The sequence below is a fragment of the Apodemus sylvaticus genome, chromosome 23, assembly GCF_947179515.1.
Source record: "Apodemus sylvaticus chromosome 23, mApoSyl1.1, whole genome shotgun sequence".
Classification (NCBI taxonomy): Eukaryota; Metazoa; Chordata; class Mammalia; order Rodentia; family Muridae; genus Apodemus; species Apodemus sylvaticus.
The window spans coordinates 39,407,028-39,434,888 of NC_067494.1; the positions used below are offsets into that span (position 1 = coordinate 39,407,028).

At 49.8% G+C, this 27,861-nt stretch overlaps 1 protein-coding gene across 1 annotated transcript in view; it reads left to right on the top strand.

Moving 5' to 3' along the window:
* Positions 1-27,861, top strand: part of Arid1b (AT-rich interaction domain 1B) — a 337,801-nt gene that overhangs the window by 265,832 nt on the left and 44,108 nt on the right. The window contains exons 7-8 of the mRNA XM_052169726.1: positions 12,486-12,665; positions 24,374-24,701. Coding sequence (XP_052025686.1) covers positions 12,486-12,665; positions 24,374-24,701 — 508 coding nt within the window. The remainder of the gene's footprint in view (positions 1-12,485; positions 12,666-24,373; positions 24,702-27,861) is intronic.

Genomic DNA, 27,861 nt, shown 5'->3' on the forward strand with positions numbered 1-27,861 from the left:
TGAGTTTGATATCTGTAATAATGTGTATTTGTCAGGTCTTGTCAATGTGACAAAGATCTGATAAAGTTATCGAACAGATGGGAGGAGAGCCTGGGTTTGCAGTTCCAGCTGGCTCCATGGGCTGGGGCCTGAGGTAAGGCCGAGCCACAGAGGAGCGGCCGCAGTGGAGCAGAGTTACTCACCTGACAGCGGGGAAGCAGTCAGGGCAAGGCATTCCCTGCACAGACAGGCTTTGGTGGCTGGCTTCCTCCACGCAGGCCAGGGCTCCCTCCTAGCTTTCATCACCTCCCAACACCACCATCCAGCTATGAATCTGTCCGTGGATATGTGGATACGTTAGTGATTCACTCAGAGCCTTCCTGATCCAGTACTTTAATCTGTGATTGAATGGACCACCTTTGGAGGCAAGACCTCAACACAATACGGGTTTTTGTGGGGGACATGCCATACATAAACTGTAGCATAGCACTCTTGGTACTGGCTCTTGTTTTAAGCCTGGTACCAGGCTCCACCTGTTAAACCTTGTTTTAACATGGTTCTCTCTAGAACCCATGTGACCATGCACCATTGCCCGCATCTCGGCAGAAAGCAAGAAGCATAAGAGAACTGTTACGGAGGACTCTTACTTTCTAAAGAACAATTTTTAAAGGCTGATTAATGTGTGGCTTGTTTCTCGGGAGGGCTTGGACAGAATATGGAATAGTCATCCGACTAGATAAATAAGCACTAACACTGGAATGATTACATTTTTAACCCCTGAAACAGTTAAGCCTAATGAAACCAGCAAATGCCCTTCTGCTTTATTGGATTAGCAATTAGGCGAAAACACTGAAGGAAGCCTTATTTATTTGGACAGATGTAGAGAGGTCAGAATTAATTTTTTGCAAGCCTTTTAATTGAATTCCCTTTTAATTTTCGCAGTGGTATCTAGTTAAATATTCATGTTGATGCTGGTGGCTTTCTGAAGGACTACACTAGAACTGGATCATAAAGCCAACAAGGCTTGTTTAACCCTTTTCATCTAGTGTGCCAGCAGGGACTTCCTGAGCCTAATCCCACAGTATTTGAATAATTAGAAGGTAGTAATGAGGATTTAATTAGTCCTTGAGATAGGTTAGAACAGAACCCCTAAGAACTTTCCCTCTTGGACACGGATCGCAGGCAGAATTGATGGTGCCGCTGGCTGTGATGTGCTGGGAAACGTGTTCTGTGGCTTGAGGCAGTCCTCTGGCACTGTTGTGTGAGCATCAGATCAACATGGGAGGCGTCCTGGGTGAAGTCTTCCAGAAGTGTCGAACAGCGGCCCCAACCTTCGCTCTCTGTGCCGACCTACATAGAGGTTGTGTTCTCTCCTCCGTGTTGAGGAAAGGATGCCATTCCCAGCTGAGGGCCACTTGCTGTTCAGAGACCAGGATCAGCTGAGTCGGATCAGTCCAACCAAGAGCAAAGCAGTGACAAAGTGTGCGTTTCCACAACTTTCAAGTATTTTGCGTGGCCAAACATCATGGCGTGCATGACCATTGTTGTCAACAAAATCACACACACAAAAGAAACTCATCCCTGGAATCTCACCATCACAGTCATGTTTCTCAGTAACTGTATTTTATAAATAAAATAGTCTGGGACCCAGGAAAGCATGGAACAGAACAGGTGTGTGACCTGAGATGCTTCTGTATAGATGCTTCTCACAGGCAGAGTCAGAACCTCTGTGGTTACTATTGGCCCTTAGTGCTTAGGTGTGGGTCGTTGATTCTGTTGTTATTGTTGTTGTTGTTGTTGTTGTTTATATTTTGTGTGTAGGTGGCACGTTGCTTGCATGTGTATCTGTTCACACTAACCCTGTCTGCGAAACCGTGTACACTGGTTCTGAGGTGCCGAGATCCTGCCTGGCTTTCTCACTAATTTTAGGTCCAGATCACTGACCTGTGTTTAGCTTCAGAGTCAGTGCTTGTCAGCTATGAGGTAAATGAAGAGGCTCCTGCATGAGGGCTCCTCTCCCCCGTAGGCTGAGTGCTGTAAGCTGAGGCTAGCCGTCCTCTTGGCTACCCACGGTTGGGTAATGTTGGAGCATCACAAGCTATAGCTCCACTGGGGGCAGGACTGTGGCCGGCTCCGCCTCACAGGCCAGGGCTTCAGCCTCCATGTGCAGATTCCCCTTTTCATCTTCAGATACTGAGGAGGAATCAGATCTGGGTGTAGCTACAGTCTTTACATTTAATAACTTCATGACCTTGGGCATTTGGTGAAATGCTCCCTCATACATACAATGAAGCTCAGATGTCCTTGGATGCCCTGCACATAAAGAAGGCCTTGTATCTGAAGTGGTAGTTCAGGGCACTGGTTATGAATATGATGAGTATCCTGCAGGTTGCTCAGATGAGGGTGCGAGACCCACAGAGAACCTTGCTTGTGTCTTTTGGGCGTGATCCGGAACATTCAGGCTGCTGTGGCCACTGCAATATGCTCACTCTCATGGTCCTCAACTCTGAAGGCGACTTTTGCAGTGGACATTTGCATAGAGAAAGGCTGGCCACTTTGCACCCATCTTCCATCAGGTGACCGGCCTGAGCCCTCCCTGGCTGATTGCCCCAGTGATGGATGATGTCCGTTTGTAAGTCAGCAGCCGAGGCGTGGCGTGGGCATGGACGGCCACGGCTGCCATGAGGCCCGCAAGGAGCTCCTCAGTGGCAGGGACAGAGGGAGCCATTCTGCCAGTTAACCTAGTGGCACAGCTGGCACAGCAGGGGGCCAGGTTAAAGTCGGGAACAAGTCATTAGCTTCCACCTTCCCTGAAGCAGTTCACTTGTGAAGAGAAGCAGGCAGAAGATAAACCCTGAGGATAGTAAACTGTGGCAGGAGTTCCTTACCTTTCCAGATGGGAATGTGACACCTGTTTGTGGAGAGAAATGGCCCTGTCTGCTTTTCTAGTTGAGACACTGCTGCGGGCGTGTGACCCCCCCACGTCACACATGTGGTGTGACATCTTCTATTGAACTGGCTTGCAGAGACAAGGCAGCGATCCTGCGTCTCTTTAGCAGATGCCAGCATGAAAAGAGCTTGTGGGGTACAAGGGGAGAGCGCGTACTTTGGTTTCAGTGACTTCGGGCCCTCTGTGCCTGTCAGTGCCCTGTAGCTCTCCTCAGCAGCTGCTGCCCTAGGTGAAGCAACTGGACAGGAGCGCGACTCAGGCCGAGCTTCCCTCACAGCTCACTTCCTGTGGAACACGCCATGACTCAGGCTTGGCTTTCATACCCAACTCTTTTCCTCCAACAAGTTTTGCAGAAATTGTCCCACAGATAGGACAATGACAGACAGTCGAAGGCTTAGAATTCCTTCCAGTTCAGCTTTGGAAAGTCCCTGCCTTCCCCTTGCTTCTTATTTTCACTTTCAGTTTTCAAATGCTTTAGGACTGCAGAGAGAGTCCTAGTGTCCAGTTCTTTCAGTTAGCCCGTCACTGACCCCTGCACTGCCGGGCTGGACTGGGAGCCTCTGTGTCTTTCCCACTGCCACCTACACACACACACACACACACGCACGCACGCACGCACGCACGCACGCACGCACGCGAGCGCACCTCATGGCCTCAGTTTACCTCTTACAGTAGCATAATTTCATTCTGCTTCTGACAGCAGACCCTTCAGCGGTCAGCTGTGTCCTCGTCTGGGGAAGAGTCTTCCACCTTCCTACTGCGCGTGGCCCGGGCGCGTGGGAAATGCTTCCAATTGCTGCACAGCTTAGTTGCTGTAAGCAAGCTTTAGCTCACTAAGGTTTGGTCTTTTTTTACATTATTCCTTCACAAATTCAAGAATCTCATCATTTTCTTAAGCTGAGGGGGAAATGTCCAGTAAACAGACACAGCACCAGAGGAAACACTGGGCTGTCCTTGGTCTTTGCACCTCCAGAAATCCTAACAGTGTTAACCCAGTACCTTGACGGTTGTCACACTGCTGGTGCTTGAGGTCCTGAGGTTAGCAGACGTGCAGTCTATGTTCCTTACCTGAGCAGCATCTGTTCAGACTCCTGACAGGAGTTCCTCAGTGTCAGCCCCTCCACCTTTCACCCCAGTCTGAGCACTCGAGTCACAGGGGCCTCTGACCTGACACCGGCAGGCTTAGCTGCTCTAACCCACAGACTGTGGCCTGCCTATTATTTCTAGAACAGCCATTTGGAAGGGGTATGTTTTTCTGGCTAGTGATGTAAATAAGGCAACCCACCCCTGAGCTCTGACTGACTGTGAAAGGGAGCCCAGCCACATGGGGCCTAGGCAAGGGCTCAGACCCCAGGCTAGTTGTGCTTGGGGTGGCATTCCTCGGGAGGGGGGCAGGGGCTTAACCACTGCGGGGACTTACACTCCCTCATGAGTGGTGTGTAGTGGAGGTGAATGATGGGCTATTTAGGCATCCCTGAATGAGGGCAACCCCCCCTTGCTGAGTCTGTGTGTGCATGCATCGGCCCCACCTCTGTTTCCTCAGGTAAGGAAGGCCTGCCTATGGTGCCTCCACATTCTGGCCTGGGTTTTCTGACCAGAACCCACAGATCTTATGACTGCAGGCACAGTGGAGGTGGGCAGAGGCACCTGGCAGATATCTGTGGAGTGAATGGCCCTGTTTCCTGCCCTGCGTTTGCTGGAGCCCCACGATAGACAGCTGCCTGAACAAATAAGGAAAGGGTTAAAGTCTTGGGCTCAGTCTGTGGAGGAGCCTCGGGTGGGTGCTCACACTGTGTGGGAGAGCCTCAGGGCTTACAGTGTGCGCGTGGGGGGTTGGGGGAGCTCAGGGGCTCACAGGGCATGAAAAAGAGCCACAAGTCGCCATGTCTGCATGCAGGTGGCCCCAGCACAGAGGCTGTGCGTGCTGCTAGCGAAGGCGTGAGGCACATAGTTTCTTGCAAGACCAAGGATGGCGGCAGGGAGGAGCATGTGGGTGGGAGCCCATGACAACGACAGCGCTCAGCAGAGGCAGGCCGCTGAGCGGAGTTTGTCTTCCCTGGCGGCCTTCCCTGGCGGGCTTCTCTTCCATCTGACTGCCACTTGCACAGATGAAGCCTTCTGGGCCCAGAGAGCACGTGGGTAAATAAACTGTGCACACACTCCCAAGTGCACATCAGTGAGGGTCTGCAGTGTCTCCTGTAGCTGTGTGCTGTGGATTTCAGCTCCAGGAGGAGCAAGCTGCTATCTTCAGGATGCTTTGGTACTTCAGTGACCTCCTAATGAGGCTGTCTCCATGGAAACGGTGCTCGTGACGTCAAACATTGTTACCTCTGGGAACAGCACCTTACCTAGAACATGAGACCTGGTCTCCAATACTTTGCCAAGTGACTAGATGCACGGATCTTTGTGAGTCTGGCAAGCTCCCAGCACCTGAGAGAGGCTGCTGGGGTGGCAGGGTGTGTAGGGCCTTAGGTACAAAGGTGTGTGTGTGCCGGGCTCTCAAGCCTGCTCGCTTGTGTAGAGCAGCCAGTGAGCTGAGCAAAGTCTGTGAACCGACACTGGTGACGGGTCCCTCAGTGTGAGAAGACAGGTCAGAGTGCACCTAAAGCACCGGCTGTTTACACAGCCATCGTTCTCTTGTTCACAGAATAAAGCCAGCTAGGGGTGGGCATGGCTGTGAGGCTGTGGGTTAGAAGCCAGATGGGAAGAAGGCCCTGCGTTTTCCCCTGTGACTGTGGTCTCTTGTTGGCATTCAGGAGCTGAGAGAGTTCAACTAACCATTAAAAGGAACTAGCCAGATAAAAGATGACTGGCGACATGGGTGGCCAGTGGAGTGTGCCGAATGCAGGGTGCCCCAGCTTTATCCTTCAGGCCAGAGGGCGGCGGCGCACTGAGGAGAGGTGCCTCTGCAGGTCCCCTTGCAGCTGCCCTGTCTCACCGTGCCAGGTGGCCTGTCCCATCCTGAGTTGTCTGTGGGAGTCTCTCCCACCAGAGACAGTTCCTTCAGCATGGGGACTATATGACCCACTTGTCTTTCTCACACCCAGGACCCTGCCCAGAATTCAGCACTTAATAAAGTCATTGTTAGCTAAGATAAACTAGTTTTAATCATACTGTTTAAAATTAAAGAGGCAGGGGAGATAAGTGGCCAGTGGTTCCGGCGCAGTTTGGATCACCACAACCCACATATTGCCTGGTGAGTGTGACTGTGCTTCCAACCTTAGAATTCAGAAATAGGGAGTCCCCAGAGAATGCTGGCCACTGAGTATAGCCATGCTGGTGAATGCCAAGTTTGACTGAGAGACTTGTATCAGTGAGTAAGGTGGAGAGCAGTCAGGCTCAGGCCGCCACACACCCTGCACCCATAGTGCATTTGCTCTCTTGCACACATGTGTACGTTAAACTGGCCTTCACAGTTCATGGCTTTTCCCTTCAAGGTTTTATTTTCTATTCAGTTGGATGTCTGAAAGCAGCAGGGTCTCATCTTTTCCTTTTAAAAACGTTCTTTTTCTCTATCATTGGAGAAGGCTAGAGAGGCGTGTAAGTGAGGGTTCATCGGCTCACTATAAGACAATGCTGGTGACTTGTTCTGCCAGCATCTCTTCCATACAGAATCATACCTCACACACCCCTTGCTTACTGGACTCTCAGGAGGATCTGGTAGCCCAGGGAAGGAAGGGCCCCCAGCCCCCTCCACACAGCAGCGCGTGGGGGCAGATCAGAAGGTGTGTGTCTCTCCTGGCCTGCTCAGAGAAGACCAATGCTGCTCAGATGACTCCTCCTAAAGCACATGATTTTCATGTCAGAAATACATCTATCTTCATTTGAGTGTGAGAAAGCAGGAATTTGTGAGACGTGCAGATGTAGCACAGGACCCAGAGGCAGCATATTCGACTGTGTGTGCATTTGTCTGTGTGTGCATTTGCTCTGTGTATGTGAATGTGTATGTGTGTGTGCATATGTATGTGTGTGTGTATGTGTGTGTGCATATGTATGTGTGTATGTGCATTTGTCTGGGTGTACATTTGTATGTGCATTTGTGCATGTGTATGTGCATGCGTATGTATGTGTATGCACATGTGCATTTGTGTGTGCGTGTGTATGTGTGTACATTTGTACATGTGTATGAATTATGTAAAATTAAGCTTCATGCAGTGTCTTAAGAAACATTGTTTTATGTAATACAAGTAATTACCCAATCTAGTGCTTTGCCCCATGTGTGAACTTTATCCTGCTGGATATTTGGTTGAGACACGTCACTCTTTTCCACATATAGCGACTCAGTGCAGAGGCAATTCATCGCATATTCTCTGTGCTTCCCTTGCTGGAAAGTTTGGTTTGTGACACTTAACACCTCGTACAAGCACAGCTGCAACCTCTCAGCCACCAGGTTCTCTCATCTCCAGCCGCCACAAGCAGCCTTCCATAATAACTTGCTAAAAGCAAAATATAGGTGAATAAATATTAACACCATAAATAGCCAGAAATAATTTTATTGAATTTTGATATTTTTTATTTTGATTTTATTTTTTTACTTTTTAGAGGGCAGGAAAAATAATGCCATTCTCTTCAATAACATTTTAAAGTGATAACACAAACGAATGAGGATGTGGCAGTCCACTGTCAAGCTTCAGCCTGTTAAGGTGAGGCGTGGCCAGAGGTTAGGAATCCGATTGCCGTCTACACGGCTGACCTGGACACCAGAACTAACCCCAAACCATGCTGCTTCTGCCCAGACCTCCTGTCCTGACCCTGACCCTGACCCTGACCCCTTGGGACCAGGCGAGTTGCCATCGGCAGTCTTTGTTGGGAGCTTACACTGCTGGGGTGTGTATAATGGTGTATTTTCACTCACAGCACTCCTGTGAGGTAAATAAAACTGTCCCCACATCGCAAATGAGGAAACAAAAATAAACATGGATATGTTGTTTCTATAGTTAGACAGAGTTGAAACTCCTTTCTCACGCACCTTCTGTCTCACTTCTCACCAATGTTTTTACAAGAATATGTCAGGATTCCATAACTGTTTAAAAATTGAAAGTCTTGGGAACTAGGAGTGTATCTCAGTGGTAGTGGATGTCGATCATATATTAGGTCCTGGGACTTACTCCCCACACTGCCAAAAAGAAACAACTAGATACATTCAGTAGGATTCCTGCTGGCATGTAGCTGTGAGTCTGAGTTCGCCATCACTGCACAGGCCTCCAGCTGACTTCAAACACCCCTCCCTCAGACCTTTCCTTGTGACACATCCTGGAAAGTGCAAAATCCTGTCACTGTGCTCTTGTAGAATCTGGCCAGCAACCAAGAGTCTAATTTTCTGCACACTACAGAGAAGGCTGTAAACCCTTGTTGGGAGATCACTGCTGTCTCTAGGAGGCACACTGGTCAGGAGACAATAACAGATCTGTATACAGAAGGATGGAGAACCAACCTCACAGGAGCCTCGGAACAGTGTTCATATTTACTCATGAGCAAAAGAGTACAAATACAGCACAGGCATGCACACACATGTGCATGCACACGCGTGCCTCAGAACACACTGAAGCAATGGCCACCGCAAGCAGGAGAGCCTTGGGAAGCAGAACAGTGGGTTGCGTTCCAGGCTGTGCCCTTCCCAAACCCCTCGGGAGTATGCACACCTGAGTGCCCACGCGCTGCAGATTCCACACAGAGGTGAAGGAGAGACAGAGACAAACACCAGCTTATTCTGTGGAGCTGGGAGCTGTCCAAGTGCATGGACCAGCCAGGAGTCAAAGGGCTTCAGCATTTGTGGGCCAGGAACTCTTTGGCTGCTGAGTACTGTCCCATGCTGGCTCTGTTGAGCCTTACAGGAATCTTTACTTTAAGGAGACAACTGTGGCCTGGGAGAGATTACATAAAGTCACAAGTTACGGTGAACATGCACTGCAGTATGGTCACTAAACACCTGACTCTCCAACTCGATTCTGCTAAGAGCACAACCCTGGAGCAAGACCTTCTGCCCCAGCCCAGAACAGCCAGTTGGTGATTGCAGAGACAAGTCAGGGAAGTGATGGGGCACAGGGAAGGTGACTCTGACAGAAACAAGGAGGCAAGATTTTAAGAAGTTCTGCTGGGCCCTATTTATAATTGGCAGATGCTGGAAAGAAGCCAGGTATCCCTCAACAGAAGAGTGGATGCAAAAAATGTGGTATATCTACACAATGGAGTACTATTCAGCCATTAGAAACAATGAATTCATGAAATTCTTAGGCAAATGGATGGAGCTAGAGAACATCATACTAAGTGAGGTAACCCAGACTCAAAAGGTGAATCATGGTATGCACTCACTAATAAGTGGATATTAACCTAGAAAACTGGAATACCCCAAACATAATCCATACATCAAATGAGGTACAAGAAGAAAGGAGGAGTGGCCCCTTGTTCTGGAAAGACTCAGTGAAGAAGTATAGGGCAAAACCAGAACGGGGAAGTGGGAAGGGGTGGGTGGGAGGACAGGGGGAGAGAAGGGGGCTTACGGGACTTTCGGGAGTGGGGGGCTAGAAAAGGGGAAATCATTTGAAATGTCAATAAAAAATATATCGAATAAAAAAAAAAAGAAGTTCTGCTGGACTGCATGGTGACAGAATGCTTGCTACACCCTGCATGAGGCCATAGGAAAGAAAAGAAACGCCTTATAATCTGAACATCTTAAAAGGCTACAAAGAAATTGGCTTTCTGATCTGAATGCCTACATGGGAGGTAGAGGCCACACCCCACAGAGCTTTGTCTCTAAGTTACAGGATTTATGCTCTGCCCTCAGCCTCCTTTTAAATAAAGCCTTTGTACAAATTTTGTTTTCTATACAATGCAAATGATAATTTGGATTCATTTGAGTAGAACTGTCAACTGACGTGTGTATCTTTAAGGATTAAGTAAATGCCATTGCACACAATCACCATGGCATTGAGCACCATTTAAGAAGTGTAGTAACTTGCTGAGGCAAGACTTCTCAGAGCCTTTATGATCAACTGCCAGCCACAGGACATGTCCCAGCAGCAGTGACTGCAGGGGTAGGGGGGCAGCAGTGAGTCCTTCAGCAGTGCCACCTTCAGAGCTGAGGGACAGTCTAGTGCTGAAGGGGCCGTCATCGCTACTCTGACCAGCCAAGAGGGAAGCCATTGCACACAATCACCATGGCATTGAGCACCATTTTTATTAACCAGGACTCTGAAAACCTGGAGAATTCCCCAAGAAAGCTCAGATCCTGTTCTGTGTACTGTCTGAAGATGCAAGCGTTTACGGTAACTTTAGCGCTCTGATTCCTGTTTGTTTTCAGATTGGTAAAGCAAACATTATTTTCTAGGAGCTGCCAAGTGAGCCTGATTTCATAAGATTCCCCTTTATAAATAAATTAAATAGGATAATAATAACAAGTCCTCTATTCCTGCTTGCACTTGAGTCCCTGGGGGCACAAGCCATGTTAAAAGATCTCATTTTGTTCTTGGTAAACCACGGTGTCTGTCACCTGGTAGCTTGCTTTCCTGGGCTTGCTCTGCCTTCACACACTGCCTTTCCCTGCAGCCGCAGAGGCTCCACCAGTGGAGCCTCTGCGCAAGTGCACCTGCCCCAGCCAGCACCTCCGTGAGAAACACCGGGATCCTCACCCACACGCCTGCTCTGGAGATGTGTCCACGGCTCCCTTTGCCAGTGCCGCTTTGAACACATCTGTTGGCCTAAGCCAACAAGTGGATAGTTCTAACTTTGCGTTTTTGAATAACTTAAATACATGTAAAAATGGCACATTTTTAAAAAATCTATTTAGCAAGTCTCTGCTGTGTTCTGTATGCTCCACAGAGTCTCAGGTGTCTGTGCAGGTATTCAAAAGGCAGTTTGGGTTGGGTGTGGTGCTGCCTCTGCCCATCCCCGCATGCAGGAGGCAGCAGCAGGAACACAGGAGGTACAGGCTGTGTAGGGAGACCCAGCCCTATTTAGAGAAACTCACAAAAGGCTCTGGGTGCACCCTGTGTGCTGTTCACTCTGCAAGACGCTTAGGCTGAAGCACTGAGCGAGGCATGGGCTTTGTTTTCTGTGGAGCTTCTTAGTGAGTAAGAAAAGGAATGTGTGAGCTGAAAGTAGTCATGGGGTGGAGAAATGGCTCCATGATGCCTTCCATCTAAGCATGAAGGGATGACAGGATGTCAGAGCACACCTGAAAGGCAGGTAGGGTCGGGAGGCGAGGCTGGACTCCTGAGGCACGCTGGCAGCTGAGCTCGCTGGAACTGCCAAGCTCCAGGTCAGTAGATGAGGGTTGATAAAGGAAGACAGACACCCAAGGTCAACTTGAGCCCTTCACATGAATGTGCAGACAGGTACACCCACACACATGTGAGCATGCATATGCACACCACATACACATCCGATGATGATGATGATGATGATGATGATGATGCAGCCCGTAGAGCTATGAAAAGTACTGTGAAGGCATCTGAGGAAGATGAGGCAAAGGTGACTGAACCTGAGGCTGGGCAGCCAGGGAAAGCAATAAAAGCACGGAGCACATGGAGAGATGTCTAAGGAGGAGGACAGGAGAGAAGCAGGCTTTGGTGGAAGGACAGTACTGGATATCATCTTCTGGGAAGGACAGGGAGGCCAGAGGAGGACACTGTGGAGGAGGAAGAGAAGCTGTGGTAGAGGGTCAGGGGAGAGGTCACCAGCAGTCCAGGTCTGGGTGCAGGGGAAAGCTGCCAACGGCTTTTTGCAAGTGAAGGATTTGCTCTGATACATTCTCTTCAGTCCTGAAAGTTAAAACTCTTACAGCTTTGTAGCAAAGTGTGAGTAAGAGGAAGGGGCTTGTGGGTAGTCAGACCGTAGCTGGGAGTGGGCTCTGGAGACAGGGCAGAAGGAGCAGCCCTCCAAGGAGTACGTCAGTCATCAAGGCAGGCCGACGTCTGGAGTGTGTGACCAGTGTGTGACAGAGAACGAAGGGCACTTCTGACAGAAGCCTCTAGGCCCGTAATGACCTCACACAAAGGGTGGGAAATACACCTGTCAGAGCAGATTCAGGATGGGAGCTGGAACCCGAGCCGGAGGTACCGAGCACAGAGGGCCCGGCATCCCTCAGGGGTCCTCCCGGGGGCTCCAGCTGAACAGCTGTCCAAGGGGGGCAAGGAGAGCTGGGGGTGCCAGGGAAGAGGGCTGGGTGCCATAGACCTGTCCTCCACAGGGAAGGCACAAGCCCAGCCCAAGCAGCATGAGTGCAGGCTACCCCACTGTAATTGTCAGCTCTGCAGGGCATCTACAAAGGTGGTGTAATGCTGGCTGCCTCTTCTCTCCATTCCTGGGAAGTTCCTTTGACCAAGGCCACTGACTACTGGTGTTGCAGAAGCTCAGGCGCGTGTTCAGGATTATGGCGGGGTCCCCTCGTGGTGCCCTCCCAGGCTGCACCCAGAGTTTGAGATGACTTTGGATGTTTGTTTATGGGCCCCTGGTGGCACAGACCCTCTCCCCATCTGCCTCCTACCCAGCCCCACGGGCACTGTGCGCACAGAAGTGACGGACGCCTGCCTTCCTTGTCTCTCTGTCTCCCATGTAGGTTTTATGGCAGGCACACAGAGAAACCCTCAGATGTCTCAGTACGGACCTCAGCAGACAGGACCATCCATGTCACCTCACCCTTCTCCTGGGGGCCAGATGCATCCTGGGATCAGTAACTTTCAGCAGAGTAACTCAAGTGGCACGTACGGCCCACAGATGAGCCAGTATGGACCCCAAGGTAACCAAGCAAGACCTTCTCCAGAGTGCATGGTGGGCTGGTAGGCTTTCGGAATGTGCACGCCGAGGCTTGAATGGTATAGACGTGCAGTACAATTCTGTTGTTTGCTATGTCGGATGAGGTTAACGTGAACCCATGATAGCTCGTGGTATTTGTTAAGTAGACTTGGTGCTGGGATGTCGCTCCAGGTGCTGGTAGGTCCTTGGACCGTCCCTAGTTTACACTCTGGCCCATTTTACAGCCCCCCCCCCCCCCCACACACACACACACACACGCTGGTCCCCCTAGGACCACAGGCTTCCTGCTCAGCAGAGTGTGTCCAGTCCAGGGTCTGGTCTTCCTCAGGTACGACAGCGAATGCACAGTAGCTCCCGCTCCCCTGACCCTCACATCCTCACAGAACACAACCTGCCAGGGCTGGCTGCAGGCCTTCAGCAGGAAGTGAGGAGGGCGTGGGAAAATACGTAGAGGCATACCCACGAACGCTGTTTCCATGGTGCCCTCCTGGAAGTGTCAGGTACATGGAGAGCCCTGCTGTCAGGGCTTTAAAACTAATTAATAGATGTATTTTGAAGTCCCTTTGGTAGTAAGACCTCTAAATTATCCTGCCTGCATTATATTGTATATACTGAAATTAGAAATTAGTGGATCATTTGGGCAGACTGATATAATCTGGCACAGTTGCTAGAAGTCCTCATATCTAAGAATGCCAGAACATTCAGAGTTAGACAAATGTCCAATTGCTTTGATCTGCAGCCGGAGCTGGACCCACCCACAGGCAGCCTGTGTTGTGGTGGGATCTGTGTCTGTATAGTAGTGAACTAGCTGAGTTTCCTAGATGCTGGCCAGCCAGCCCTCGGGGATTTCTGAAGATCAACAAATGTCCTGGAGACCCTGACTTTCTCACTAGTCTGTAAGCAGTGAGTCATCAGTGTGCTTTTTGGAAGCTGTCTCTGAGGTGTTCTCAGGGCTATGTATCTGTTGCTAAGTGAGGCAATTTCTTTACCTTATATTGCTTTATTGTGCTTGTTTTGCCATTGTTTCTGTTGCTAGGAGACCTCTTAGGATACCCAGTACCCTTTTGCAAATGATCCCTTCCTCATTGTTCATTTGCATATGGGCAAGATGGACAGAAACTTAGGGTTTGACATGACTGCATTTGTTGCTTGTCGTGAAGTCTTCCATGATAACACTGCAAGCCTAGGAGTAGTGAGCAGCAGTTTGGAGCTGAGCTGAGGTGGTCCCGAGCCAGGCCACTGTGGGATCCCACATGGCTACCCCCCTGCCAGGCCTGAGTGGGCTCTTCACGACAACCAAAGCTGGGCTCCTTAGCTGTCGTGGAAAGAAGCTTGGACAAGTATTTGTAAATTGTGTAGGTACAGAATTGGGGGCCTTTCCTGAGATGTGACTAGACAAGGCTGAGCGCTGCTCTCAGAGCTAGGGCTACCATTTGGGCTTCATGTAGGGCCCCGCAGGCTTCACACGTGAGCTTGGTGCTTGTAATGATCCTTGGATCATCTGAGAAGTTCATTGTGCAGAAACTGCAAACTCTACTGTAGGAGCTGAGATCGGGGAAAGCGACTGCTGAGGAATGGATTTGTTGTTGTTGTTGTTGTTGTTGTTTAGTAAATCCTGTAGATTGGAATCAGTGCATTGGACAATCCTTTCTTTAGGTGCACGAAGCCAGACAAATGCTGATTCAAACTGCTTGGTGTCTCAGAAATCCTAAGCCCTTCCTGTGCCGTCCTTCTCCCCAGAAGGACACTGTTCATATCACCTTGGAAGTAAGGCGCTTCCTGGTCCAGGGCCTTTCTATACCATCAGTGGGGTGTGTCATCGGGAAGGCACATCGTGGGTTTGCTGGGACAAGCAGACAGCAGGGCCTGAAGCAGGGCTGCTGTTCACACACCTGCTGTGTGTTCCTGGTAAGGAAGGGCCTCTGCCAGCCCCTCCAGCTCAGGCCCTCTGGCCTTGTCTTCCTGTGTGACATCAACACCACCATTGCCCCCAGAGCGATCGCCCCTCCTTACTGGCACTAGGATGCTTAAAACCAATATCTAGGCTCTGCCCATGGTCAGACCCCCAGCGCCCGTCTTGTCTCAGCAAGCACTGAAGGATATGACATGACACAGGCTATATAGACTGGCGTGTTTAAGCAGGGAATGCCCTGCCTGTGTTCCTCCTTCAGTGCCTGTTAAGCAGAGACCCTGACACCACCACCACCACCATCACCACCCTCTTCTTCCTCACAAGTATTTATGTTATCGGTGGAGTGGATGGCTAGTGTCTTGTTAAAGGGTGCAATGAGAAAGATATGGATATGAAAGACAGGTCCTCGACCTCATCCCTCAGTCTGTTAGCACAGTGACTTTCATCTAGGGTTGATTTAAGGCATCTGGGGAAGACATTTTACAGCTTCTTTAACCCCATTTTAGTGTCAGATGTAGCATTTACAAAACTGATTATCCAAAGAGAGAAGTTGGAACCAGATGTGGCCCATGCTTATAATCCCAGCAGGCAGCGGCAGGAGAGAATCACCGTGATTTGAGGTCAGCCTAAGCTACATATCAAGATACTGTCTGGGAGGAACAAGAACAAAGCAATATTACTGCACACACCATTGAGCATGGGGCTGTGCTGAGCAGGGCTCACAGTGGAGTCGGGGGAGCACACAGGTCCCCTGCCTCTCTAGGAAAGACCAGGCACAGCACGGGGTACACTTCTCCTCGATGCAGTGACCCAGTCGTCACTTCGCAGGTGAGAAAACTAGATTTGAACAGTTTGACCCATGCACTCTGTACCCACAGGCAGGGCCAGGCTTCAAACCCAAGGTGAGGGATTGCAGAGGCTCTTTGGCCCCAAGCTCCCGTCTCCCGGCCTGTAGTTAGGTCTCCTCCCCCTGTGCAGTCAGCCAGCGAGTGTCAGGATGAGACTGATGCTTGCCTCCAAGAATAGCATCGTGAAGCTTTAGGGATGGAAAAGTATCAGAAATACTCAGGAACTGCCAAGCATGATTCACAGCTGTAATCCCAGTGCTTGGTAGCCGAGGCAGGAGGATTGCTGCAAGTTTCTCAGCCCCAGGCTACCAAGTGAATCTCCAACTCAAAAAAAAAAAAAAAAAAATCAATTAAAATTTAAAATTCACAATGAAGAAGAAATATGAAGGAGATTAGGAGGATAATTTCTGTGAGGTACAGAAGAAACGAGGTGTTGGAAATATATTGCAATGCTATAAAATTGAATTATTAAGTATACAAATAAGATGAAACCAAGCTAAATGTGGAAAAGTGTTTAATTACAGCATATTTTATGAAACAGCACTTTGCTCCCTTCAAGCAAACACATGTAATAACTACCCTTGCAAAGTGTTTACAAGGAGAGAAGGCCTCAGGGACTCACTTCTGCAAATAGAAGGGAATTATGGAATTAACATTAATTATTAATGATGAATTTGGGCAAAAGGGCAGAAATCAGTTTGATCTTCATAGCCTGTTACTTTGCTTGTCTTCCCTAGAAAAGCATCCTGCACTGACCATTCTCAAATGTGATTTGTTTGTTTTCTTGTTTTTCAAGATGAGGTTCCTCTGTGTAGCCCTGACAGTCCTAGAACTAACTCACTCTGTAGACCAGGCTGTCCAAAAACTCATAGAGACCCGCCTGCCTCTGCCTCCCGAGCATAGGTATTAAACTCGTGAGCCAGAACCAAGGCTCTAGTCTCTCTCGGCTTGCTAGAATAAGCAATTTTATTGCTAAAATAAGGCAAGTCACAGTGATTCTGTGTCTGGATTCACACCAGTTGCCACTCTCGGTACATCTGGAGTCTGCACAGGCTGGAGCTGGCACTGCAGTTTTGTGCTTTCGTCAATAGGTCTAAGGAGTTTAATCTCCAGTTACTGTGGAAAAGGTCTGGAACTTCAGAAAGGTTTAAGGCTTTCTTTAAGGTAACGAGAACGCACCGCCCCCCTACCCGCCCCAGTCTTGGATTTTCCTTTTTTTTCCCTCACAAATCCAGCCAAAGCGAATTTCAAATGATATTCAGCTGAGTATGCGAGTATGCGCTGGTCCGGGACTGAATTGCATGGTAATTTTACAACTATTTCAGTTCCAGGGATGTGAGGTGTAAAAGTCAGAAACTGTCAGCCTGCTAGCCATTTGAGAGCCCCCCATGGGCGCCAGTGTCACCGTGACCCAGGGCTTTCAGCTCCATTCTTCAAAGTCCCATCTCTGTCTGAAGACTCGGTGCATTCTGCCCTCCCAGAGAAGGGGTGCACCTAGTCCCCCAACTCTGCAGGAGACTGCCGCTAGCCTGGCTCGCCTGCCAGAGGCTGTTTCTCTTCAGGCCTTCCCTTCAAGCCTGTCTTCAGTTCCTCTTGAAACAGCTGGCACTCGCTTGCTTCGCTAACCTTCGACAGCATCCCTCAGTCTCCCCGGGTTGTTTCCAGTTAAAGGAATGTCTAATCCTCAGTCTTACTAATCCTGAGGAGAAATCTGAATTTGATCATAGCATTGCCAAAGTGGTTAGTGTTCTTGAGTCATATCTGGATGCTCAGATTTAGCTTGCATATTACAGAACTTAAGCATGGGTATTTCTTAGACTTGATCATCATCATGATTTGATCAAATTCTATAAATTGGGAATTTGCAGTGCAGATTAAGTTAAAATGAAAACTCTGAGGCAGCTCTCCATTTGACTCCTGCGAGGCTCCTCGTCTCCCTCTAATGAACGCCAGCACTACTGGACTCCATCCAGCTGGTCACTAAGATGTCCCCCCAGTAGCCTTCTAGGAGGCCTCTGGCCTGCCTTCAGCAGGCTCCTCCTGCTGCGTCCTCGCTTCCTTGTGCCTGGTGCAAGCCCTCTGGACACAGGGACACAAGGTTCTTGCCGCATGTGGTACCCAAGCGTCTCTCAGAATCCTTGTATCTTATTATGGAAAATGGCACTGTGTATACAAGGTAAGCTGTGGCGTGAGGCAGTAGTCCATGCATACATACGTCCATACATACATACTTGTCACTACCTGCTGCTGTGTCGCCCCTCAGGGATACAGTTGGGTCTGTACCTCGGGCAGGCACATAGTGCTGTTCACGGATTCAGAACTCACAGAAGAGATTTTTCTGCCTCACGAACTCAGCACCTGCAGCAGTCAGTACTGCAGCCGTGGCCCAGCAGCTGTACCTAACAGCTACTGACCACTCATCGCCCCGTCCTTGGGTGAAACAAAATGCAGCTTTCTGAGAGACATGTGCAGACCCAGTCCGCCCACCACGGACTGGCACCTGGCTGCTTGCAGATGTCCTGGGCTCCGCAATCGCTGTCAGCGTGGTGTTTCCCTGACGGTCCAGGACAGGGAGGGCCCTCCCTGTGCCACGCACCGCTCTGTAGATGTCTTCTCCCTCCATCCCATCACCAGGCCCGCGCTCTGTGTTCCTTCGCTGGCCTACCTCGCCTCGGTCTCTGCTCACTGTTGGATGCCCAGCAGCTGGCACAGGGCCTGGCATTTGAGAGCCTCCAAAGAACAAGTTTTTGAGCTAAGGAGAGGAATCCAGCCCAGGCGTGACTGCCTGCCTTGTCGGGTGGGGTGATGGAGGGTGCGGCTGCAGTGTGTAGAAGGCGAGTTGCGTGCTGGGTCCAGTCTGTGGAACGTGAAACTAAGGCTCTTTGCCATTTCTTTATGTATATATTGAGCTTGCATTACTTTGCAATTAGGTTTGTTTTTTCTTTTTTGTTTTTTTATTGTTGTTGTTTTGTATTTTTTTGAGAACTGTTAACACATGCAGGAGTGGGGAATCTTCTTAAAGTTGAAAGTGATACTGCAGTAACATACATCATGCAGAATGTATGTAAACTTTACAGTTTAAAGACGTTTTAAATGTATGTTGACCTGGGAAAAGCAAGATGTCTTGGATCCCAATGCAAAGCACAGTCTGGTACCCTTCACAAAGCAGGAGTCGGTAAGATCAGGTGACTTGAATGCTTCCTCCATTTGATGTCCTCTTAATTACTTGATCTATGCCCCAAAGAGGATGTGTGTAGGTCCCAGTAGAAAGAAGAATTATCTGTTTTTCTAATGTATCTATTTTGTTGTTGTTATAAATACAGAAAGGTTTTTACCAGCAAAACACATAAGAAAAATACTTAGTTATCTGTCATGAGCAAAGTGAAAATTAAAGCCATGATGCATTTAGTCCCGTGCCTATTAGAATGACCAGGACTTTTGAACAGTTGACAATATCAAGTCCTGGCTGTCATCAGTAACTACCATGCAGTACCTAACTAAGCGCACATGGTGACTGCCTGGCGGCTTCCTGCAGCCTTAAAATCACACTTCCTCTGCAACTCCGCTTGCTCTTACCTAGACTTTCCCAAGAGAAGCAAAACAAACATACATCCACACAGAGCTCGGTTCACGGCAGCCAAAAGTGACTCGCTATGGGTCCACAAGTGGCCATGTGCTCACAGCCGTGAGCTGCTTACCACCATGTGAGTCTGGGGTGTGCTGCTGACTGGCCACAGAAGGGAGCTTCTGCATGGTGCCAGGTCCCGTGTCCTGACTGCACTGGTGGCTGTGGGACTGGATAGCCTCTCGGATGTAAGGTTTATCAGTCTACAGTGTAGGACTGCTGCTGAGATGGGGGCGCTGGCGGCTCAGGAGCAAGGGGAAGCTTAGCCCTGGTCATAAAGAGTGTGTGTGAGTTGGCCTCCCCAGGCGTGCCTGCTGCCTACCCACAGAGGGCAGAGGCAGGGCTACGGAGCGTGAGCTGTTCGAAGCTGACCCAGGACCTCTGCAGGAGTGATGAGCGTTCTTAACCAAGAGGCCATCTCCCCAGCACTGTCAATACATATTTATAGCATGTAACTCTCATGCAGGTTGTATTACCCAAGGTAGAAGGTCTGAGTTTTGAAGCATAGCACCTTTTGTCCTCCTCGGTATGGGAGAATAAAATGCATCCTTAGCCTTGTAGCCCAGGCACAAGACCTCATGTGAGAGGAGAAACAGTAGGTTTAAGAACAGGAGCTGGAAGTATCGATTGTGACTATCAAATCCCAACGTGCTCCAGTCAGATACAGAACTATCTGCAACCCTCCTAAAATAATGGCGGGGGCTTAAGTAGAGTGTAGCTGCTGCTTTCTCTTTCTGGTGCTTGAATGCAACTCCTGCTGGGTTGAAATCTGAATTCATTCGTGACTGATTTTCCAAAGCTGGCGTGCCAAGATGAACCCACTTGAAAACGGTGGGCTCTTGGACTTGGCTGCAGGAGCCGTCCAGCTGAGGTGGGTTGGCCCGGCATCTGCTGCCTTCATTGTGCCTAATGCTGCATCCATCTGTTTTCTGTCAGAGCTAGTGCCAACAAATTACTAATCTATTAGAGAAACATGGAAAGAAGACTGCGCGTCTCATTCCTGCCGGCTTCTCTCGTATTTTGCTTGGCTTACACATTTGAATTCTGTTTGCTGGAAGAGGAAGATGACGACTAAGGAGGGTAGGGTGGGTCGCACCCAGTCACATCCACTCACCTTCAAAGCTGGTGGGACAGTGGCACTGGGGTCCTGAGGCTCAGTGCTGACGGTCGCACCGCAGCTCTGTGCTGCAACCTTCCCTGGTCCCCATTAACATCACACCTCCCTAGTGGCAGTGCCACTGTGGGCAAGTTAAGTAACCTTTGAAGGTCGTGCTGCCAGGCGGCCTCAGAAACAGAGCTCATCCGCCCCTGCTAATGCCTGAGCTTTGCCTGGGAAACCGTCTGGAGCCTTCAGAGAGTGTGATTACCCCAGCCCTTAGGGTCAGAGACGAGTGTCTTTAAAACTTCAAGGAAAAGAGAGGACTCTGGTTCTCCCAGACAGAGGCATGTGATTCTGAGCCATCCTGCTGGCTGAAGGAGAGAGACGGAGGACACGGGTAGCATCAACACCGGCCGCGCATGATGCACAGGCCGCACATGGCTGGCCTGCACTTGCCTCATAGGCCGAGTGCTTCCTGCCCAGGCTGGAGCCCCGCCCGCCACAAGCCAGCCATAGAGTCGACAAAGGAATGAGAGTGGAGCAGGGCCGGGCAGTCAGGAAGCCGGCCATTCTCCCTCTGGGCTCATGGAGATGCGGCCTCCTGCAGCCTCTCGGTCCCCACCTCACAAGGAGGAAGCCCCAGAGTGGGAGAGCTCAGGCAGTGTGTCTCCCACAGGAAGCAGAGCTCAGCCACAGCATCCTTCTCGAGTCAAGTGGCACTGAGAGGACAGGACAGTCGGCAGTGGCCATGTCTAGATGCTTGTCATAAAGCAAGATTCAGGTCACTTCAAAGGGAAAGCTGTTCACTGGAGAACAGGACTTCTACCCACAAGTTGCTTATAAAGGTCAGGAAGATGTGAAGGCCTCCAAGTGTGTGGCGCGTGGATCCGCTACGTAAGGGCTTGCACTGTACATGAGTTTACCGTGTGTTTGGTAAAAATAAAGCTGAAGGGAAGCTGAGACAGACGCTGAGGCGAGCGACTCTGAGGCTAGGGAGGGGAGGACTCACAGGGAGCACTTACTGAACAGCTTGCCTGAGCATCCAGGAAGGTGCTGTTTCTGCAGAGCTGGTTGCCTCCTCCCAGAGGACAGAACACTCGAGCCACTTGAGACCTCTCTGGGCGGGGTTGCAGGTGTGAGCGTTGGGCGGGGTTTAAGCCGGTTTAAGAACAGTGTGTTCTTGCTTGTCTCTGCACAGTCCAGCTTGGCAAGGGTGCTGTGTTCCGGAGTAAGGCACACTGTCAGCCTCCTATACAACCTTTATCCTCCTCAGATAGCCTCCTGTCTCGAGGCCCTCCGATTTCCGTCTTTATTGAGGTCTTGGAGTCTACCCTGCCGTTTTAGAACCCTCCCATGTCCACCTTCAGCCTTCATAATGACATTTACTTAAAGACAATACAGAGTTGAGCCAGTTTGACGGGTTATGGGCATGCCCAGGGCTGGTCTTTTCCAGGGGTCAGCAAATTATTTCCCTCTTGTTTTGACGCTGTTTTGTAAATACCCACGTACGGGAACTGTGTGTCAGCGTGTGGCTACCTTGGAGCTCTGAGCCGTTTCGGCAGAGCTGCGTGGTTGGAGTACACAGAGCCCCGGTGCTTGAACTATTTACCCTCGGGCCCTTGGCAGACAGACACACTGTGGCAGCCTGTGGTCCGCAGGAACAGAGACCTCCACCTCGTCCATAACCAGCAGCCATACTTCACAGACAGTTGAAGAAAGCTCACACGCCATGCACCTAAGAACAGATGCCCAGTGAGCTCAAAGTGCCTCACTTCCTCAGGCCTAGAGGTCACTCTGCTTTGTGTGGATTTAAGAAAACCAGTTTGAATGTTGTCATGGCGTGGTTCCGTGAGTATGCCGTTTCTTAAGCATTGAAGGGGCCACACACAGTCGGGAGTGCCTGCACTCTGCCACACTCACAGCCTGCCTCGCTACACCCCTGGCGCCCCCAGGTCTTGAGTCCCTCACCTCCAGAATTAAAGTTCAAAGAAATGCTTTCTTGGGCATCATGTAAAGAATTGTTTTTCAAGAGTGTGGACCTGGACCTAGTACCTAGTATTAGTAAGGCCCTGTTTCTCTCACTGTTGGTCCGTGTTTGTCTGTACCAAGAGCCCTCTCGGAGCTCCCTCGAGTCTGCAGATGCGCACCCCCTGAGGGAAGCGAGGCCCTCAGGCCTGCTGGCCCAGCGGCTTCCCTTCCAGTCAGCTCCGTGTTGCTCCTCAGTGGCCTTGACATTTTCCTGCTGCTTGTCCACTGTCCTGACTCGTCTATGCTGCCTTCCCTTTGCCTCTGCCTCATCCGCCAGGAACTCCTCCGGCACATTTTGTGTTTGGGAGACGTTATGCCTAAGTGACAACCCCCAGAGAATGATGTCAAGAGGAAGAAACCTGAAGCAGGTTTCCCAGGAGTCCCCAGTCAGTACGCACAGGATTTACTGCGCCCCCAGAGCCTGTCCCCCATCAGCATGTGAGGTTCCCACTCCACTGCCTCCTGTGCAGACAGAGCACGGCGCCTCCATCCCAGGCCGCCTCAGTCCCCCTCCATCCCACCATCCCACAGGGTGCTTTTGTCGTCCCCCCCTCCCCCCCCCCCCCCCCCCCCCGTCCTTCAGTCCACACACACCGGTGTGCACGGCCCTCCCAGCTGCAGACGTCTAACTCAATTCCCTTGTACCCGGAGCTGTCTCTGGGCTTTTTATGTGTCGTTGCCATCGGGTGATGGGAGACTGTTCCAGAACGTAGTCGAAGCATTGACAGATCCTGTCCACAGTCCACAGACTCTGGGTACTTGTTTGTTTTACATTTGTATTACTTTAACACGTTGTTCCTGGAAGACAGCGTGCTTCCTTGGTTAAATACATGGATTCTGTTTGCATGAGCCTCAATCCTAACCTCCAAACTTAGGTTTTCTTTATTTATAAACAGTGATGGGGGCTAGGCCTGGAAAGATGGCTCAGTGGTTAAGAGCACTGACTGCTCTTCCAGAGGTCCTGAGTTCAATTCCCACCAACCACATGGTGGCTCACAGCCATCTGTGATGGGATCTGATGCCCTCTTCTGGTGTGTCTGAAGACAGCTACAGTGTACTCACATTCATAAAATAAAAAAATCTTTAAAAGAGAAAAAGCAGTCATGTTTTGGGTTATTGGGAGAACGGAGTAACTCAGGGGCAGAAGACCACTTGAACCAATTGTCTCATGCACATTTTGTCTCAGCAGTTAACATGTGCTGGTATTATTGGAGTGGTACCATGCCTTCCTCTAATGTACATGGACGTAATTTGTAGATGAGCAGTCGGGAAGAGAGGGGCCGCCCTGCAGCTGCCTCCCAGAGCCACAGGTGGAGGGTGACAAGGGCTCGTGACCAGCTGTACCCCACCTTCCTCTCCACGTCACCGGTCCCCTGCTGAGAGTTGTAAGACGTGACACCACATATGTAAAGACATGACACCACATATGTAAGACATGACACCACATATGTAAAGCAGCCACTCAGTCCGGAGCTGCAGAGGGTTGGTCTCAGCGTCACAGTAGAGCCAGGCTGACCAGTGAAGATGCAGGTGACCCCTTCCTGTGAGGTCAGGGAGGCCAGTGCATTGACCCACAGTCAGGTGGAGGTGGGTGTGGCAGGCTGGTCTCAGTGGCCTGGGGACATACTTCGGGGTAAAGTGTAAGTGTACGGTGTCCAGTACGTTGGCAACATTTTGGGCTGGGAGCCCTTTCTTCGTTCTTTCTACAGCGTAGGTATCACCTCCAAGGCCATGTGGCTGATAAGCAACGGCTCTCCTGCTGGCTTGTGGTCGTAGCTCTTTACTCTCTGACTTCAAGACAAAGTCTTCCTGTGGTAGCCCAGCTGCCCTTGAACTCTCCCAGTGGTCTGAGCAGGGTTAAACAGGTGATGCTCCTGCCTCAGCTGGAGGCAGGCCAATGTAGCTGGGACGACTGGCCAAGCTCCCAACCCAGCTTGTGTTCTAAGGCTAGCCTTTCTGTCCCAGTGTTGTGGAGCCCAGGGGACTGTCTGACGTTGAGTTGGTTCCCCAGGTGCCTTGAGAATGCAGCCATGTCTGCTAGAGAGGGAAGAACAGCTAGGGAGCACAGCTAGGGAGGAGCACCTGGGGTGGGTGTATCCATGCACAGAATATATTTGCAGTGCGTGTTTTCATGAGCATTTAAATAAAAGATTTTAAATTGTCTTTGCTTTTTGTTTAGGCAACTACTCCAGAACCCCAACATACAGCGGGGTACCCAGTGCAAGCTACAGCGGCCCAGGGCCCGGGATGGGCATCAATGCCAACAACCAGATGCATGGACAAGGGCCAAGCCAGCCATGTGGTGCTATGCCCCTGGGACGAATGCCTTCGGCTGGGATGCAGAGCAGAGCTTTCCCTGGGAACATGAGCGGCGTCACGCCCAGTTCTCCCGGCATGTCTCAGCAGGGAGGGCCAGGCATGGGCCCACCAATGCCCACTGTGAACCGGAAGGCCCAGGAAGCTGCCGCAGCTGTGATGCAGGCCGCTGCAAACTCAGCACAGAGCAGGTATGCCTCTAAGACAGGTGGGCTGTGGGCCATGTGACCTGCACTAGCCCCTCCTTCCTGCAGGGCTCAAGAGCAGCCGAGCTCGGCTTTACCTGTGAGGTGAGACCAGAGAGGTATGTGTCAGTGTGGGCGGAGGCTTGAAAGCCCTATGACTGTAGGCAGAAGGTCAACCACACCCTGCATAAAAGGAAATTTCTGCTCAATTCTACTTCAGACAATGAGTTTTAAGCTGAAAACACTACAACCTAAATATTTATCATCTAAAACATTGCAAAGGAAGCAACATGCAATTACACACTCAGACACATATGCAACTCAAGCATGAACATTCATTTACATAGGCATTTACACACACACACACAGAGTTATACCATAAGAGTCTCTATACAGTAGAAACTTTGCTCTGTTGTGATCATGTATGCCTTTGATCCCAACCCTGAGAGACAAGAGATAGGCGGGGTACTAAGAACTTGAGGCCAGCCTAAACTATAGCAAGTTCTAGAACAGTCAGGGCTACCCAGTGAGACCCTGTTATACACACACACACACACACACATACATACACATACACACAAACAAGTCAAAATTCCATATGTGTATACATGTGTCCTGTGTGTTGGTCTAAATGAGTACATGTGGAATTTTGTGTTTTATTATCTGAACATTTTCTGTCCCAACCAAAATGTGATTGTTAAGGCAAAAATAATCTTATAGGAAGTTTACGCTGGTTGAGCAAAGCTTTGTCCTCTGTCCTGGATTTTAACCCTAATTCTTAGTTAATTCTTAAGTCCTTGACCTGCCACAAAATGGCATAATTTAAAACTACAAGAAGCAAAGATGAACGTGTTTTAGAAGGAGCAGAAGCAGGTCCATCCTTTAAAAGGCACTTTGGACACTCTGGGTCTCAGTGGTACTTTCAGAAGTCAAGAAAATTCTGACTTGTCAGATACATAAAAGCTAATATTGCAAGCATGTATGTGTGCACGTGTGTGTTAGTCTGTGAGCATATGATGTGTATTCAAATGTGTCTGGAAGGGCTATCTAAGAACATTTGTAAGTTTGGATGTTTCTAAAATGTGCGAGTTTAGCAGTGTCTGTTGGGTGTCTGTGGTTGCATGTGTTTAGATGTGTTTAAGTGTCAGGTGTGGATGACTAAACGTGTGAATTTAGATGTGTTTATGTATCTGTAAGTACTTGTGAATATGTATGCGTTTAGATGTGTATCTGTGGGTGTCTATGAACATGCATATTTAGATGTCTGTGTCTCTGTGGATGGCTGTGAACATGTGTGTTTAGATGTCTATGTCTCTGGATGGCTGTGAACATGTGTGTGTTTAGATGTCTGTGTGTCTGGATGGCTGTGAACATGCGTGTGTTTAGATGTCTGTGTCTCTGGATGGCTGTGAACATGCATGTGTTTAGATCTGTTCCTTCCCCTCAGAAGCTGATGTCCCAAGGATGCAGGGCCCTGGATCTGAACACTGGCACGTTTCCTTTGAGGAATTAAGCGGAGATCCATCATTACCTCCCTGTTCTGTCTTAGCCTTTTACACTCACTTCAGATCTCCTGACCCTGAGTGTCCACCCTGCAGCCAGCCCCGCCAGGCCACAGGGAGTGTTTGAATAGACAGTCTGCTGGAGGCTGGCACAGCCGCTCCCATTGTCAATGGCTTCAATGAACTGCCCATTGTTGCAATTCATAACACCAAGTTACTTCCCTTCTGTTAAGTAGGAAGTATGTGATTGCATCTGACAAGCCTCTGAAAGCATGGGGTGGGTGATGGCCAGAGACAGCAAGGCTGGGCCCCGCTTGGTGGAAGTCTCGCCATGCTTCCTGAGTCAGTTATAATAGAAGCTCACGGTTAATACCCAGCCATACATTTGTCCTCTGTGTTTAGCCAGCAGACCAGGCCACAGCTTAACCCCACATTCTCCCCACTCAGCTCTGGCTGCTTAAACAGCTGTTTACACTAATTTATTTACCTCCAGTTAAAACTATGCTGAACTGATAGATTGAGAATAAATATGAAAATCTTTTCTCTCTCTTTGGCCCTTTCCTCTACCTCTGTTGAGTATTACACACACACACACACACACACACACAGAGTCCAAAGCAGTCTGAAAATCTTACTTTTCTCTCTCTTTGGCCCTTTCCTCTACCTCTGTTGAGTATTACACACACACACACACACACACACACAGTCCAAAGCAGTCTTCCTTTATCCAGTACTGGGAGGCAGCAACACGCTTAGGGGTTGCTGTTGGGAGACCTGGGCATTTACCTTAAGCTGTCAGCAGAAGAGCCTCAGCAGACCCAGGCCACAAGGTCACCTTACTGGCTGTTGTTGTGTTCCTTTCTGGTTTTTTCTTTGATGTGAATCGTCCCATGGCAGTGTAATGGAAGCCTGCACACCTCCATCAGGTCCTGACTGTTTCTGTCTGTCCTTTTCATGCCTGAGAGGAAAAATAGAAACTGTTAAGGGCACGGAAGCAGTGAAGTCTCCCCCTCTGCTCTGAGCCCTCTGGTGTTGATGTCCCGTGGAGGAACTGTGTTGTACTGACACACTGAAAGCCCCATCCCAGGAACTTGGGCACTGGGACAGTTGGGCTGCCTGGGCTGCCCAGCACAGAGGAGAGGCCTCACTGTCTCTCAGAGCCTGCCTTTGAGACAGTGACTTTGCTGTCTCTTCCTCCAAGGAGGCCTGGAATGTTTGGCTAGAGGAATTCAACAAAATAATCAAGAGTTTTCTACCTATACACTCTGGCGTCTCAGTCTTGGTATCAATACAGGAGTTACAGACAACAAATGTGCTTCTCTTCCCTGCTATGAAACGGTATAGTTAATAACTGAGTGTGTTACTAGGTAGTTACTAAACAATAATATTAACGCTATCGTGTGTGTGTGTGTGTGTGTGTGTGTGTGTGTGTGTGTACATTCATCGGATCCTCCATACCAACTTCCCCGTTGGTGGTAGTAAGGGACAGTAGACCTTTCCCCAACCCTGCAAACAGTAAACTCAGCTCCGCCCTCTTCCCTTAGCCTGGCACCAAGACAGCAAGAGCAGAGGGTCATTTTGTCCTGGAGTGTAGTTAGTTGTGTAAGCATGGTCCTCCATGTGGAGCAGAGCAGCAGAGAATCCTCTGAACGTGATCCCCGAGT